Source organism: Branchiostoma lanceolatum, chromosome 17 (assembly GCF_035083965.1).
Source record: "Branchiostoma lanceolatum isolate klBraLanc5 chromosome 17, klBraLanc5.hap2, whole genome shotgun sequence".
Classification (NCBI taxonomy): Eukaryota; Metazoa; Chordata; class Leptocardii; order Amphioxiformes; family Branchiostomatidae; genus Branchiostoma; species Branchiostoma lanceolatum.
Genome location: NC_089738.1, coordinates 11,479,673 through 11,496,543, shown reverse-complemented (window position 1 = coordinate 11,496,543; position 16,871 = coordinate 11,479,673). Strand labels below are relative to the sequence as shown.

Here is a 16,871-nt window from a genome sequence, read left to right as displayed (position 1 = left end):
AGGCGGTAATAAAAAGCTGTCTTGTAACTCCCTTTGATTTATATTAGGGGACGCTAGGGCACATTTGTCTCCGCACTTGCTGACAATTCAATACTTGAAACAAGTGCCTGGAGGGCTGTTCTATCCTTAATGTAACCTTTAGCGAAAATTGAAAAGTATGACTGCATCGTGTCCAATGCACCACAGAGAGATAACGCTGCCTTTTATTGAATACAACCACGTTTGTGCTATTCATCAAATGTAAGATACGGTACATTTATATTTGATATTTTCAAGATGATTGGTTTCAAGTAAAGGCCCACAGGTATTGCTAAATTTTTTTCTGAAATTTTAGATTTGCCCACAGATTGCTCCTGGTTTATGAACTATAGACTATAGATATACCTGTGATATGTAGATAATCTTTTATAGGAAAGGGAAATTTTCCATATATGAGCAAAGACCTTAGATACCTTTATCTTGATAATGCATTGCACTTCCTGGTATGTTGGAATGGTGTTAAGTATGACCCCAAAACTTACACAAAGTTTTCCTCTTGTTTTCCAGCATTTTTCCAGGAATTGCTGGACAATGCAGAAGCAAGCTTACACCAAATGTTTGTACGCACGTACGGAGTGCTCTACGAGCAGAACTCCGAAGTATTTACAGACTTGTTCGCCGAGCTGAAGGCGTACTACAGCGGGGCGAACCTAGACCTCCTGGAGGTCTTGGACGACTTCTTCGCCAAGCTCTTGCAAAAGATGTTCCAACTTCTCAATCCCCAGTACACGTTTGACGAGCAGTATTTGGAGTGCGTCAGTCTAAACATGGAAGAGCTCAAGCCGTTCGGAGACGTGCCGCGGAAGCTGTCCATACAGGTCAAGAGGGCGTTTATCGCGGCCAGGACGTTTGTGCAGGGATTGCAAGTCGGAAGGGACGTGGTCACCAAGGTGTCGCAGGTAACCACAGCGTTCTTTGTTTTCTGTTTTCTGTCTAGAAGACTTCTTCTCACGCTAGGGTTATTCTATGATTTCAAGCTTGGCAAGTTGGCAAGACAAAGAATAAAAGTTGGCTTTGGAGGTCTATGAAATTACTATGAGTTTTAACCTTCTTCTTGCTGTGATAACCTTTTAGTACCAAAGTTGTATGGATTCTAGGATTAGGCAGTAGGGAGAAGGTTAAATTGAGGTATGTGGAATGAAAATGTGGGAGAGAGAAGTTGTGATGAAACTTGACACTGCTAGAACTAAAAGTATTGTCCACAGTTCAAGCATTGTTTTTTATTATATCACTCAGTGTCGTGACTAAATGTTATGCTATTCAAACAAACACTGCACTTTTTGATGTTTTTAAAAATGTAAGCAATTGAAAGAAACAATTGTTGACTTCTTTGCTTTGACCTTCAAGTGTCTTTTCCGGGTAGAAATTCATGCATAACTTTTCCGCTAGACTGACAGGGCCTAATCCCGTTCCTACGCGCAATATCCCCCCGCAGAATCCATTCCGTCAAAATCATTGCGGCTAGAAATTAGACATTTACGATTGGTTAACTACTGTTACATGCGAGGCTGTAATATTCAGCATAATATTTGAAAAATCAAATTGTCATAAAAAGAAGACACTAAAGCAGTAATGCTAAGAAATTATATGGTGGATTTATTAGAAATTCACATGCTGAAACATTTGGAGAAATTATAAAAATTGCACCTTTTAGTTTTGCTTGAGTTGTTCTGACATTAGAATTAAGGTAATATTTGGGGATGTTATAGTTATGAATATTTTGCACAGGTGATAAAATTGGCCGATTTCCCCATAGACCTGATGGCATGTGAATTTATAGCTCTGAATGATTAATGCACTGGTGCAGCAAACGCTACATTGTTAAACCTGGTGAAGTAAGAATCGCAAATTACGGCGACCGTGGAAAACGTTAACAGCTTGTGGTCGGAAAATTAGACGTTTTTACTTCGGCACGACCGGGTAGATTGGATGCTGAGTTCTCGGAGATTGGATACGGAATTTGGGCGCAGTGGAATGTACAACAGATGTTTAATGAGAAAGAGGGTGTGTCTGTCTGATGGGTTGGGCTGATTTTCACCATCGTTCAATCTCGGTGTTCGCTAGTCAGAAGTCTGGGCAATTCCCCCTCATGCAAAATTAATCCTTATCCAGTCTGCTGGTCCCACTAGGGGTTGGGAGGAAGGCAATTGAACACAGACACAACCCTCCAAAGTGGTTTACATCAAGTAGAAGGAAATTTGATGGCAAATTTTCCGTGATGGCGATTGCGCTGACCCCTTTAACAAAAGGTTGAAGTAATGCATTAGTGATAGAAGTAGTGGAGTTAGGTCTTGCATGAAGCCGGCCTGGGACAGTGTTCGCACTCCGACCCAATAAGGCATCCGAAAAATGAGCAGACCTTTAAAACTCCAGGGTAGGCAAGCCATGTGTGAAGGATTTCGGGAGGTAATTTCGGACTGATTGGTTGAAATTGGATTTGAAATTTGCATGGCAGAGGGTGAATATAGCTGAATAGGGTTCGACTTGTACCAAGGAAATTACCCCAGCCACAAGCTCAATGACTCAAAGCTTTCATCAGAGAACAAAAACCACGGTCACCAGATTGATTGTTTGGCATTCGTAGGCACCCATTTAAATGGCAGCCACAGCAAATTTATATTAACCAAGAAGACCCCCGTAACGTCCATTTCCAAGAAGTACTGATGGTGAAATAGTACCTCGTACGACTCACGCCACGATCCGTTCTTTGGAAGAGAACAAAGTGCAACCAGATTAAACCTGTTGGCGAACCATGCTAGCTATGGCATCTATGTAAGACCACAGCTCACTCAGATGATTCACCCGGTGGTATGTTTGAAAATAGGAACCCTGCACTTTGGAAAGCTTTATTTGCTCAGTATTAGTGTGCTGTATTGTCACCAGTGCTAGGTATGCAGGTCAGTTATTCTCCCTGCATTCTTCCATTGGCATGCTGGTCCTAGATACACTAAGAACGTCACTACGGTATCTATTACAATAATAAGGCCAATTTCTTTGTCTATGAAACTAGGGCAGTGTGCTTGAAAATAAGATATCTTTTACTGCGGTAGATTATTGATGATTATTATGAAATTATATTCATATTCTGATGTTATCAGCGTTTTGACAGTTGCAAAGTATTTCAAATGCAGAACGTAAGGTACAACACCTGTTGTAAAGATGGGGAGGGGAGAATCCCCACCTTTCGTAGTTACCCATACCTTTGAGACAGTTGTGTTGCTAGCCTTGCATAATCCCGTAGTTAATACAGAATCGCGTATTGATTAGTTTTGCGTTGACACGTTTGCGTGGGTTGTTTGCGCAGGTGCTGCCCACGACGGAGTGCGGGAGGGCGCTGATGAAGATGATGTACTGCCCCTACTGCCAGAACATGCCCGACATCATGCCCTGCAACAACTTCTGCCTCAACGTCATGAAGGGGTGTCTGGCCAACCAGGCAGACCTGGACGTCGAGTGGAATAACTATATCGGTAAGACACCAACAAAATGATCGCTGTAGAATAAGATTATGAAATACAATACAATAAAGATCTAAAAAATTTATCATAAAGATAAAAATTTACTCTTTACAATGATCGCTTTGAATTATGAAAGACAATAAAAATTTCGAAACTGTCACACAAAGATGCCTCCAAACAGACCTGGATGTAGATTGAAATAACTACATTGGTAAGGAACAGACCCACACCACTACCAGTGGACTAACCCCCTGCTGTATTGCTCGCACAACTGTGTGGCCCAAGGACTATAGAAATAGAGATGGGCACCGCTCTATATACCAAAAGGTGAGGAAAAGATTTAAACTAACAATTTAACTGAAGAACCAATAAAATGCAACCTGACACTACTGATCTCCGTTAGATTAGGGAAGACAATTAAGATTCGGGTACTGTTCCAAACATTAGTAGAATAGCATTTGAACATACTACAGTATAAAAGGAAGCGTACTCTTTTTAGTGTATGAAGATTTATAGTTTATCCTCAATAAGAAGACAAGGAGGAAGTAGTCAATTTTTTGTCATAATCTCAGAAATTTATTGGTATTTATGACAATCTCTCGTAGAAAGATAAATTTGAGGGATTTTAGGGAGAACTCCAGAGACTTGTTATTTTCTTGGCTCGGCAGACAACATCTAGATGTGTCAAGTGCGGGCATTAATATTTTTCAATATTGGCACCCCCAAATCTTTCATCATGTGGAAATTTACAGTAGAATATAGGTCATAGATCACTCGGTACTTGGAAGGTTGTTTCGTACATTTCAAGGAGTCCAACATTTTAACTTCTTATAGTTACAGTTTTACAATGTTGCACAAAACAGTTATCTTCCTTCTATTGCATTGTATATTTAGCTGCCACAAGGTATACAGATTTAGAGATATTTTGGTCCAAAGATTTGAAAGAGGTCCAAATTCCTGATGTCTTTCCCAATTTAGAGCAAGCAGTATTTTGTGCAAAGTGACAGTTGAGTTTATGAAGTAGCTCGGAAAATGAACTTGAGACAGTGGTGGTCTCATGGCAACATCATTTGATGGAGTACAGCCGTTTGTCTACCTCCTCTCTGAGGAACTTCTTAACTCCTTGAAGCTCTCTTTCATGCCTCTGGCAGGGCTTTGAAGACTTCTAGAACCTAGAGTAATATATTTCTCATGTGGTGGGGTAAAACAGCGGACTTTGATGGCATATCAGGTGCTCACTAAAGCATGCCTTATGTAAGGGAGCTCTCCCCCCCACAGATGTCAATCCTGATTTTATAGGTGATGTCTTCTGGACGCCTTATATCTGATATGACAGGTTAGAAAAAAAACACTTTAAAGCAAGATACTATTGTTGAAAATGGCGGTATGGACAAATGATGAAAGTTGAATAAAAGACTAAAAAAAGTCTTTTTTTACCCATCTTGGAACAAAGGAAGGAACAGTTTTTACAGGCTACATTATTTTTGCAGTCTCCTTTCTTGATTTGTTTTAAGTTGTATTCTGGATACAAGTATGCTCAGTGACTGTCCTTGGCATTGAACAAGAGGTGTTCAGAAAACTTTGGATAATCGATGTGCACGGACCCTGTAAAAACTATTCATGGAAGGTTCACATCCATAAAACATCTAGTTTGTGTGGCCCAAGGGTGCCTCAGTTCGCTAACCAAGCATGGCAGCCATATCTCTCGAATACCCACATCCTGGTCTTACTGAGCCTTAAAATATCTCACCGTGTCCTCCAGGGGGTTTGATGTCAGAGGGTCTCACCTGAAGAATGGGAGAACTGAGACAAAGAGAAAGATATTGATAAGGGATTGAACCGGGGTCACTGTCAAAGCCATTGTGGAGAACTTGTTGCTCCAAACCTCGACCTTGGCATTCGGGGAGATCTCTGTCTTTCTTGTCGTAATGAGCAGTTTCCTGCTAGGAATTCGTCAATGGAATTGGGAGAGGAAAAGTACAAAATAATTCTGCTAACCCTGTTGAGTTGATAATGGACTGAGTTTTTAGATAAAAGTTTAAAACAAAGTGCTCCAAGATAAGTTGATGAAGGTTAGACATCCAGGTAATAAGATAATGCCAAAAATAATTACTCAAGCAACTGGATAAGATTTTGAAATGACTGTTTCCAAATCTTATCCAGTTGCTTGAGTAATTATTTTTGGCGTTAAAGTCCTCCAAGTATGTTGGAAAAGATTAACATACAGATGTCCTGCTCAATGTCAAGTGTGCTCACTTTTCGATGAGTTGGAACTTCAAGACAGTTCAACGCCCTTGTAAAAACGACCTTGCTATCAGGTGGGGGCGTACTTGGCAAGTCAGCCAACTCATTTCACCCAACTCATCACTTTGAGGTACTCAGAGTATTTGAGGACTCCTTAGATTTACAACCTGAAGACCAAACATACAGAAAGGTAGAGTTACCCTGGACCTGTAAAACTGGAGTTCGGCTGATTGAAAGAAAACAAGGTTTATAGTTGAACTGGCTTCTGGGGATAAGGGCGGAATGCAGAGAGGCAAGTGTGTGCAGCTGCTTTTTTATTTGCCACAGGTTTGCTTCCAACACGAGGCTTTAGTTTATTTTTGGGTGGACCGTTCATCATTAAGAGGGTTCATATTTTAGAGGAGACACACTGCCCCCCACCCCGGGCCTTAAAGTTATGATCAACTCAAAGATTAACATTGAAGTAGGCTCACCACATGTTGATTGTTGTAATGACTTGCTAAGTGCTTGGAGGCTGCAAACTTCAGAAAAACACAAACAGACCCACTTAAGATACACTCTTATATTTGTTTTCAGAGTAATATGTAACCTAAAGCGGAACAAACACAAATTAAAAAAAAACAAATATACCAAAGTACAGTCTTCCATTTCTTGTCTGAATCATGAAAATTTCTATGTGAAAGTAAATGTATTAAATGAGCAAACACTTCTAGTGCATAAAGATGTTGGTTTTCAAAACTGTGTGCATCGTTTACAATGCTGTATATTGCAGTTTGTAATGGTTACCTTGTCAGAAATCCCACATATTGATGATAAGGTTGAATCTTTTCTTAAAGCTGATTTTTTTTCCTCCCACAGACGCTATGCTGATGGTGGCCGACAGATTAGAGGGGCCTTTCAACATCGAGTCCGTTGTGGACCCCATTGATGTGAAAATCTCTGACGCCATCATGAACCTACAAGAAAACAGCATCACTGTCTCCTCCAAGGTTAGTTTTCCTCTTCAAATCATCTCCGTAACTATATTTCTCTCCCTTGTTGAGAGAAGGGAAATATTTTGGACACAAGTTTTGGAGAGATGTAAAGGAGAAATATTCTGCGTTTTCTAGCAAATGTTTGCTTTCTACTATATAACCTGTTTATATTCTCTGGTTTTGGTTACTAGGAGGTGTACGTGTGTCCACTGTTGAAGTAGGGGACGGATGGTCAGATTTCAAAGACCCTATCTTGACACTCCTGTATTTTCTTAACTGGAACGTGTTCCAAATTTAACAAGGCCAAAGCGTAAATAGTTTCAGCCTGGCGAGGTTGTTTTGGAGAAAGTTCACACAAAGTTTGAGTCGGGGCTAACGTGCAGGATGTGCGGTTCAACACGTATCACTGGTCACTTGAACTTTGCTCACCGCGTTGGAAGCCATACTTTAAATCAGAGTTGCTAACAGATGAACAGTTAAGAGTATTTTATGGTTACCTTTATTTACTTTGTAAAAGATGCATTTCTGGAGATACATGGCTTAAAGAGAGACCTGAGAGCTAGAGAATCTGATGTTGTAGTGTCTTTTTAGACTTGAAATGATTGGTATTATTGGTAGGCCTTATTATGAAACCCAGAATGGCTGAGTGAGTGTTATCGATAGTATTGACTGTTGGCCCTGGGAACCAGTAGGAAGTTCCCACCATGTGGGGCTCTTCAAAACCACTTGTCTCCCACCAATCCCTTCCCTAAACAAATCCCAAATATTTCAAGTCAACCACTAAATAACCCAGGAATGCGGAGTGGGCCGACTCTCCTCCTCGATGGCTACAGTTCCACATTTGTTTGCGCATCACTCCAGGCCCCAGAAGTGGTTTTAACACCGCTTCAAGCCAGTGCTAGACTGCTGAGGGCTGCAATCTTCTAAGGGGGGAGGTTTCAAAGCTGTTCCGGGTATTCCAAGCGGATTGCGCTCAAGTGCTGTGTTGACTTTCATCATAAAGAAGAGTTTCAGTGTCCGAAGTGGTGATTTATAAGGGAGGGTCAAGTGGATGTCAGACAGTGGAAGCTGGCCGGAGGCATGAGATGCCCGCTCGAGATTCCATGGCAGACGGTAACGAGGCAAAAACGTCACAAACAGAGGCACCCGGCTAATTAAGTAGCCGGGACTCAAGTGGTTGGGGATCTCCGGCGGTTCTTTGGAGAGTTACTTCAAAGTCTGTTGGATGCTGGCTGGTTCAAGTGACAAGAGAAAGGTGCATTTGAACTGGTCGGAGAACATGTTTGCTGGCGCCGTGAGACATTGCGCTAAGCAGCCTGTTTTTGATGCCACAAAAGGTTCTTTTGTACATGACTTTGGACTGATTTTGCATAATTCTTGCTACTTTGACTGAGTTGAGTCTTGGTGTGAGTTCCACACAGTTACTTTTAACTTGTTAGGAAGTAAACTTTACGCCAAGGCTATCTGTGAACACCTGGAACACTTTTAGTATGGCCATGCTGTTAATCCACATCAAGTTGTAGAGGCCTTTCTCCCTTTAAAATGGTTAACTTTAAGCAAGACAAGGGGCTCATTTGGTCCTAAGAGCCTTAGACTGAAATTAACGTAACCAGGTTTCATTCCAGTGTGGTTCTAACGACATTGGTTTGTAGCGATAGCGCCATCTCTAAATTGGATTATGGGTAATTGTCGCTGGTGATGGTATTTCGGTCCTCCATGAATCCACGTTCGTGGCAGCCTTTCAAACATTTGAAAAGAGGTGAAAACGAGTTCCCAACACATAATGTTGTTCTTAAAGGCTAAAAGCTTCATCTACCCTTTGAAGTGAAACTGTTGATTGTTTCTATATGGGTGGCAGAAAGTGATAGATTCCTGTTGTTTGGAACTGGCGCTCTATCAAATACTTTGTACTGAAGAAGGCACAGACAAATCTTGTCATCGGGTGGGGCGGAAGCCCTTTGTGATGTCAACAATGGTTGATAAAAATATCAGGACCAAAGATAGCCAACACAAACCGAGGGAGGGAATCAATGTGGTCAGAGGAAATGTGAGGCTATTGATGGATAAATAAAAGTCTTTCATGGAAGATTAGGTAAGGGTAAATCACTGATTCTTGGAAATGACCCCAAACTTGATAGTTGTCCGCCTTTTTTACCCCTTATTTTTGATTTACATAATTGTATTCTACAAAATGAAAAGAGACTGCTTGGAGGATTGTGCTTTTTGGCATTGATAAAAAATTATTTCAAAATGACATTTTCCTAAATTACGTCATTTATTCCTAAAGCCTGCCCACAAAATTATAGAAATTTTATGATATTCTGTTTCAAAGCCTTCATGAAATAACATCACAGAGGCTTTTAGATCATTAAATTATTGCCAGTTATTGCCAGTTGCCATAAGATCTAAATGAATGGCTCCTACCCTTGTTCATCTCTTCCACTTGACTGTAACAGCTGTATCATTTAAGCACATTTTGGCTGACCTTCGTAGTCACTGTCCAACTTGTCAAGACATCGGAATGTTTGTACACTTCGTCCTGTTTGACCTCCGTGGAGCAACATGGCGGGAAGAAAAAAGGCCCGTTTGCTGTTTCCATAGCGATTATATGGGATACCGGAGAATTTGGGCGAGGTCAGAGCGGGAGTTTAGTCAGGAAAACAAAGCTGGGTGCCGGATCCAGGTGTTTGATGGTAATGAAAAATAGATTAAATAGCAGCTGGGATGTGTCTAATAGGAGATGTTATCAAACACATGCCCCCTGCCCCTTTGTTCTACTATTCTTTTGTCTGTTGGGGTTTTCGGATTCCATGGTTAATTGGAAAACATCACAATTGCATGGCAGATTGATTTAGATTACTTCATATTATGATGAGTTGGATAAAAAGAAATGAAAGAATGTTCTACTGTTTTTGTGTTCTTGGGTTTTCTGATTCCATGGTTAAGTGGAAAACATCACAATTCCGTTGCAGATGATTTAGATTACTTTAGGTTGTGATGGGTATGGTGAAAGAAAATGAAAGAATATTTCCTTGCGGAGCCTCCGGTGCCGAAAGACGGTTTATTTCCAGACGCAGCCGTGGATTGATGATGAAAATGACACGTATGGATTCATCCCTGGTTCCCCATTCGTCATGTGTTACCCTGTGGCATAATAACACCCCAGCCAGCCAGAAACCTATCCTTTACAACAACTTGTTGGTGTTCCAACTAATCTGCACAAGATTGCCTGAACGCTGCCATTACCCCGACTGCCGCAAATTTGCACGGCCGCATCATCTCCGGTATAATAGAAATCACTTGGAAATGAAACGACATTAGCAGTGGCCGGCCTCGCTATTAAAGTGGCCTCAATCAATACGTGCAATATGTGTCCCAGGTAAGTAGGGCCCTGGACACTGTCTTCCATTACCGTGGGGCACGGGAAGAAAACCAAATTAGGTCGTGCCACGCCGTCGTCTTACACGGAGGGATGATCACCGGATCATAAGTCAGGAGCATGTGTACTATTAATGGCGATGCTCTCTATAATGTGCGGTCCGGGCCATCGCGAAATGGAAATATTGATCGCACGGACAAGACCCCCTGTCACGGGTGTGGGAACAGCGGCGGATCGTGATGGATGAACGAGTTAAAAGTTATGTTACTACCTCGGAACAAGTGTAACCAATGGTTACAGGGTTCCCGGGGTGAGCGATAACTTCCCCGCCCCGCCGCCGCATCGTAACCGGCGTGCGGAAAATGCTGCTGCCTTTTACAATTCTCCCGTCTCGCACCTCCGTGGGTATTGATTTGCAGAAGTTGTTGGCGCAGAAGTGCTTACAGTTGCAGGCAGCTGAAGGGAGAGATTGCTGATTTGGGAGTGGTGAAATGGGAGGTAGCAGGGGAATGCTGTAATAGCACTTTTGACAGCGGGGTCTGACAAAAATCCATTAGTAAGCGAGTTAGGGATTCAGCAATGGTAGTTTGGAGACCAAGACGGAATTTTTAATTCATGGTAGGCCTTTCATTATTCTTTTTTCTTCAATATTGCCCAGGGCGTTATTGTAGATGTTATTTGAATTCTGGTGGAATTGCATCCCGGTCCGAGCACATCAAGCGTGATGACTTGGTACTGACATCTCAGCCAGGTACTGGCAACGACTCCCGGTACCCAATTCAAACCTATTAAAGTCAACTGCTAACATTTCCTCGCTGAGCCATTACAGCAATCAGTGGCTTGATGTAAATGTTCCAAAGTGAATCCATTCTACAAATGGGTAACAGGTAGCTTTTTGGCTGATATTTGTTACTGCAGTCATACAATTCATTACCATGGCTCCAGTATATGACACTGTTTGAAAGGTCAGGGACCTGTTGTAACAAGTGGATTACGGATGTATGGATGACTGACAGCCAGGCAACCATTACAACTTGATCTCATTATAACAGGCACATGATTAGAGACTGTCTCATGTTGTAGACTATGGAAACGTCTAGAGGACTTTCAAATATGTACCTCTCTTTGCCGATGCTGGTTTTGAAAAGCTTTTACGTAGCTTTTCTTGTTGAAATGGTATGGATATGTCAGAATCATACTTTTATACATTTATAGTCATTTTTCATATCGGAGAGAAGCCCTTTGCTTCTAGTCATTCCAAAACATTATTACAGTATACGATACTGGTTTTGAAATGCTTTTACATAGCTTTTCTTGTTGAAATGATATGGATATGACAGAAGCATACTTTTGTGCAACATTTTTACATCTAAGGTCATTTTTCATATTGGAGGGAAGCCCTTTATTTCTAGTCATTTCAAAACATTATTGCAGCACACGCCCCTAGCCTTTCCTTATATCAACGTCCGCTGCCATGTCCAATATTAACAGTAGTAACAAAATACAGCGCAGGCCTAGGAAAGAGAGTGACTGTCCAATCAGCCTCTCACAACAGCTGACGAGCCGATGACTTTATTACCCAGGGGGCAGCGGTGCTCTCTGCCTCTACAAAACAGATTAGAGAATCAGCACTTTTCACCTCGGCGCTGGCAAACCCACTTGTCTGCTCAAAATTTCATGAGCGCGGGAATTGATGGGGTGATTTGACGTGAGAGGAAAGAAAGATGAGATCGGGACGTAACCCTGCCACCGGCACTTATTATTTTCCTCTCAGAGTCTTGCCACATTTCTCCAGGCAATGTTCAGCAAGGTCGATTGAATGACTTCAAAAAGAATTGAAAAACAATCAGTCTTTGTAAGGTATTCATATGATTAATCGGTTTGAGAGAGCAATGTTCCCAAAATATTTGCCTCTAATTTTAGATAAAAAGATGTTATAAGCGATGAAAAGACTTGAGAGTCATTATATTCAGGTTTGAACAAAATTATTTAATTTGATCTGTACCAAAACTGTCTTAGGAGTGTCTGCTTCGGTTTGCTAACCATTCTTAACTGTCCTGTTAGATCTGTATAAAATCATCCATGTTAATGTTCTGATACAGAAATTAACAGTTGTAACATAACGACATAGCGGATACTTTTCCTCGTTAACAGACTCTGCAGATACAAATGAGATTACTCGCCCCGTGCGATCGCTCCCTGATTCGATCAGATCCAACAAATTTTCATTTGTAACGCAATAATCTCTTAACATCCCCCTAATAATGTTGCGTGTCCTAAAAGCTTGTTACGCCTTACTATTTATCACTCGTCATTATTTATTTACAAAATTCCTCTTGGCACAGCTTGGAGTTGGACCTCACTCACAGATTTCATCCTAATTATGCATGGTGGATTTGATAAATTCCTGTGAAAATACAGCCAGAAACGATAGTTATCGGTTATTATCTAGGTCATGCAGTATATTCCATAGCACATAACAGGGTGATAATTTACAAGTATTTGCACAGTTGGAAGCTAATACCGCATTTCCTATATAATTTACAACGTTTAAGATTCCCCGTGAAGGGTATGAGAATGAGATTGCGGGTAGGATTTCAAGCTTTTAGTATCGGCAGTCATTTGGAAGCAACCATTGTTGGAAAGGGGGTAAAATGCTTTATTATCTTATCTTATTATCTCTATGCAGAAATTTGAAAACCTTTTGTTGATTGTGATCAAAGAAAGGGTTTCAGGAAACGTTTTGTTGGGAAGAATTTTTCTGCTTCCATAAAAAGAGAGTTTTCCGTGTATGCTGATTTTCAAAGCTCTCTTTGTTTCAGCCTGTCTAGAAAGACATATGGCGATGTGTATGTCTTGTGGTGAGGACAGTGTTTACAGAAATGCACCTGACAATTTTCAAGGGCACACCTGTCACCTGTGGTACAGGTGTAGGTCTAACATGGGGCTAAGGTGATCAAAACAGTCCAAAAACTGCAAAGATACACGAAAAGGTAAAACAATGGCAGTAAGTCCATTTTACTGTTGCTAAAGAAGGCATGTGTGCATAATGTATTAATGCTATCACCTACATATTGAAACAAAAACTGAGCCCTCGGATATATAGTTAACACTTAAGAGTGCTAAGGAAAGAATCTCTGCTCCATGTCAACCACAGTGTATGATTATTATCTTTTTATTTACCATATGTTTTGCTTTTGGTCTCAGTGTGTTAAAAGTCAAGTTTACCCTCCCTTCCATTCATGACAAAGAGTCTGGGACAAACATTGTCGGCAATACATCCTTGTTTTGTCAACACAACCGGCATTTCCTATTCAGACAATGACTGCTTTAGATGAGATACAGTCCCCTCCCTCCTAGACATTGTTGGACAGTCCCTCCAAGTAAATCTACCTATCCATACCCCCAGGTACGGCCCAAATTAAGATTTAATTTGCAAGTAATCCTGTGTAGGCCGCAGCTATGTACCTTCATTACTGGTTTCACCTGAAGCCCTGGTACCATCACATCTGAGGCTCCATATATAGACGTCTTATAATTGTCTATTCCAGAGGGTTGGCTTCTGTTGAAGGTCTTTATGACAGTGAGTTATAGGAGAGGCTTTTGAGAAGCTGGGTATGATCATCTTGAAGGTGAGAATGGCTCAAGGCCCGGTTGGTTTACGCTGGCCTTGTGCATCATCATCCGACCATTTGACTGCTAGCTTCTCGGAGCTTAGAAAAGATATGATACCTTACAGGAAGGATTGGTTGGATTCTCCTTGCATTTCTTGCAAACTTGCCTCCAGGAATCTTCTTGTTTGGAGCTTTACATGTCAGTAATGGATGGATTAGTGCGATGAACATACCAATTATATTTGGGATTTTGCCGTTCCCTTTTTAGTGCCGCTGTTAGGCAATTCAAGTCGCCATAACACACAAGCCACAAATCATCGAGGGATGAAATAGAAACCGTCTTGAAGCTTTGAACTTCTGTAACATCTCAACTATCCAATGAGAACGTTTGCGTCATACTGTGAGGCGTCTGTAGTGTGTTGAAGGTTATGGCCAATTCCTGTTTATTGAATGTTGATACTACAGAAGTGATGAGACAGCGCAGAAGTAGAGGTTTGTGTATCTGTTGGAGTGGTGTGTTTCCACAAGTGTGCGGCGTGGTTGGTAGCACTCCCACCACGTAAATGGATCCAGTAAGTGCTACCCTTTTGCCAGACACCTACACATATCCCAGACCCTGTATTTTTGTGCTCAGCCACCAGACTTGATTTGACTAGACTGGTTTTTCTCTGCGCTTTGATTGGAACCAGTTTACGGTAAATCATCCCTAGCTGTCCTCTCAGTGCCCAGCATAACTGTTTGTCTTAATAACTGCAGGAATGCCAGGAAATGCCTGATGATAAGGATTATCCTTGGCTTGATTATGTACATGTGGGTTTGGAGTCAGTGCGCCCAACCTGTCTGTTTCTTGCATGATGAGTGGCCGTTTTTACTGGTCAACCCAAAGTTAGACATGCTGTTTGAATTGTTTGGAAGTCAGCATCCCCGATTGGCGGATAATTGACATAAAGTGCAGACAGTAAAGAAGTGGGGAGATCAAAGACACCACACAGCCTGCCCATGATAACTCTACCCACACCCTACCAGCATCTGGACGTCAGGCCCCTGTTTGGGTAGTTTTATACAGTACAAACCAGTTGGTCGGACAGTTATACATGGCCGGTTATGGCTGCCATGTGCTTCGTTGCGAACGGTCAGGAATCGGAGACATGTTGTAGCCAGGAGATCTAGTTTTATCACATCGTGTCTGTCATCTGGGCTTAGAACCAGAAGGCCTCAGGCCACAGGCTGGCTGGTCAAATGATGTGGAACAGTATCCACAGAAGACTGGCAGTGTAGTTAGCACTGTGGTTTCAGCTGCTCAGCACTTCTTATTGGAAAACAGGGTTGAACCCTATTTTGTTTTGGAAACGACTTCAAGAAGTTGTAGCCTATCCCTCTAGTTGAGAAGTAGAGACATACTTTCTTGAGACAGTAGTGGTGCACCCAGGTGTGTAAGCACCAACAGTAACAGCTAAGAACAGTCAATTCCTTAGATGGCTTGTTCTTACCAATTCCATGAACAGAATTCGTTATGTGACACAGGCACAGCCAGTGTATGTTGGATATGGTTCCCTGTGCTTCAACATCTCTGTAGACCAAATATTTAAAACCCAGTATCTGTTAATGATACCCTGCAGTAATGTAATTAATGGTTAGACTTCCTGTTGCTGTCCTCTATCCCCTGTCTTCCATAGAAGATGAAACCCAGATTTCCATCCAAGGCTACACAATGTTGACATCCCAATATACATTGATGTAGGCCGCCCCCCCTCCCCCATTTTTTGCTCTTTCTGCAGATCTTCTGATGATGTCATCCATTTGATATAGGCTGCCCCCCTCCCCCATTTTTCCACCATTGTAACAGGTCTTTGGATGATGTCATCCATAAAATGAAAATTGTGTGGTCTAGATGAGTACCGATAAGATAGTTGGCAGTTTTTGTCAATTGAAACATGATTGAACGGTGATTGTTATTGTTGTGACTCCAGGTGTTCAGTGGCTGTGGCGAGCCCAAATTCGGGAAGATGAAGCGAGAAGCGGGCCAGCCCGTCCGAGACGGCTTCCGAGGTGGGTCCTCCTTCACCCAGCTCAGCAGCCGCTTCCGGGCGCCCAACTCGGACGATGAGAGACCGACAACCGCGGCCGGAACGAGCCTGGACCGTCTTGTCCGCGACATCAGGGACAAGATCGAGCTGTTCAGGGAGATCTGGTCGAGGCTGCCGTACTCCATCTGCAACGACGAGAAGATCGCGGCACCCGCGGGAAACGACAAGAACTGCTGGAACGGACAGTTCAAAGGAAGGTAAGATCACACAAACTTTTGTTATGTTTTTTATACATCCTTTCTTGCTATATTACTAGCTAAACACAAAAGAGATTGCCGTTTAAAAGTTGCAGTGACAGTAGCTTATATCATGAGTACAGAAAAAGTTGTATAAAAACAGAAAAAAAGTTTGGATACTTGTAAATTTCATTCTATGAATCAAGTCTTCAAGGTATTACGTTTTAGGACCCTAGCAGTTTCCTTTCAAACTGCAAGAAGGTACAAATGTAAATCCGATATTAATAGAGGAAACTATCCTGACTTGGCAAGACATTTTCCAGTTTATGCATAGTAATACTCCCAACAATCAATCAAGGTTGTGTGGCAAAAAAAACACTTTTGGCTCTACTTAGTTTTGTTCACCCTGGAGCTATACAGTGTCCCAGACACAGTAGTAAGCTTCAGCGATATACTTGTTGATAAGAAGAGTTGTTGGCCAGTTTTGGAGACAACCTGACGACCCCCCTCCAGTAATGAGATATCTGTGATAGTCTGTCCCTCAAAGGCAGACTGCATCCCCATCGCCCTGTTCACAGATTAACTCTCCAAACGTGATCAGGAGGTAATTACCCTCCATAGCTGCTCCTCTGAAGGGAACAAGGCCTTGGGCAGCCAAAGTTAGCTTTGAAGTTGGGGCGTCTAATCTGGGTCGATAAGTCTATAGATTGAAGCGAGATTAACTTGTACCTCATTAGTGGGCCAACAAGGCAGTAAAGCCTTTCTGCAACGTGACCTTCGAGGGAGTGAAATGACAATGATGCGTTGAACGGAGATAAGTTCGTAATTAAGGGTGAAAATCTGAAGATATCACATTTCTATGAGTAAATTTGAAAACAAAATGTGAGGATGAGCCTATAA

At 41.9% G+C, this 16,871-nt stretch overlaps 1 protein-coding gene across 1 annotated transcript in view; it reads left to right on the top strand.

Annotated features, from left to right (window-relative positions):
* The window catches only part of LOC136423029 (glypican-6-like), a 36,878-nt gene that overhangs the window by 16,146 nt on the left and 3,861 nt on the right, over positions 1-16,871 (top strand). Inside the window, exons 3-6 of the mRNA XM_066411021.1 lie at positions 547-938; positions 3,344-3,509; positions 6,600-6,730; positions 15,679-15,992. Of these exons, the coding sequence (XP_066267118.1) occupies positions 547-938; positions 3,344-3,509; positions 6,600-6,730; positions 15,679-15,992 (1,003 nt within the window). The remainder of the gene's footprint in view (positions 1-546; positions 939-3,343; positions 3,510-6,599; positions 6,731-15,678; positions 15,993-16,871) is intronic.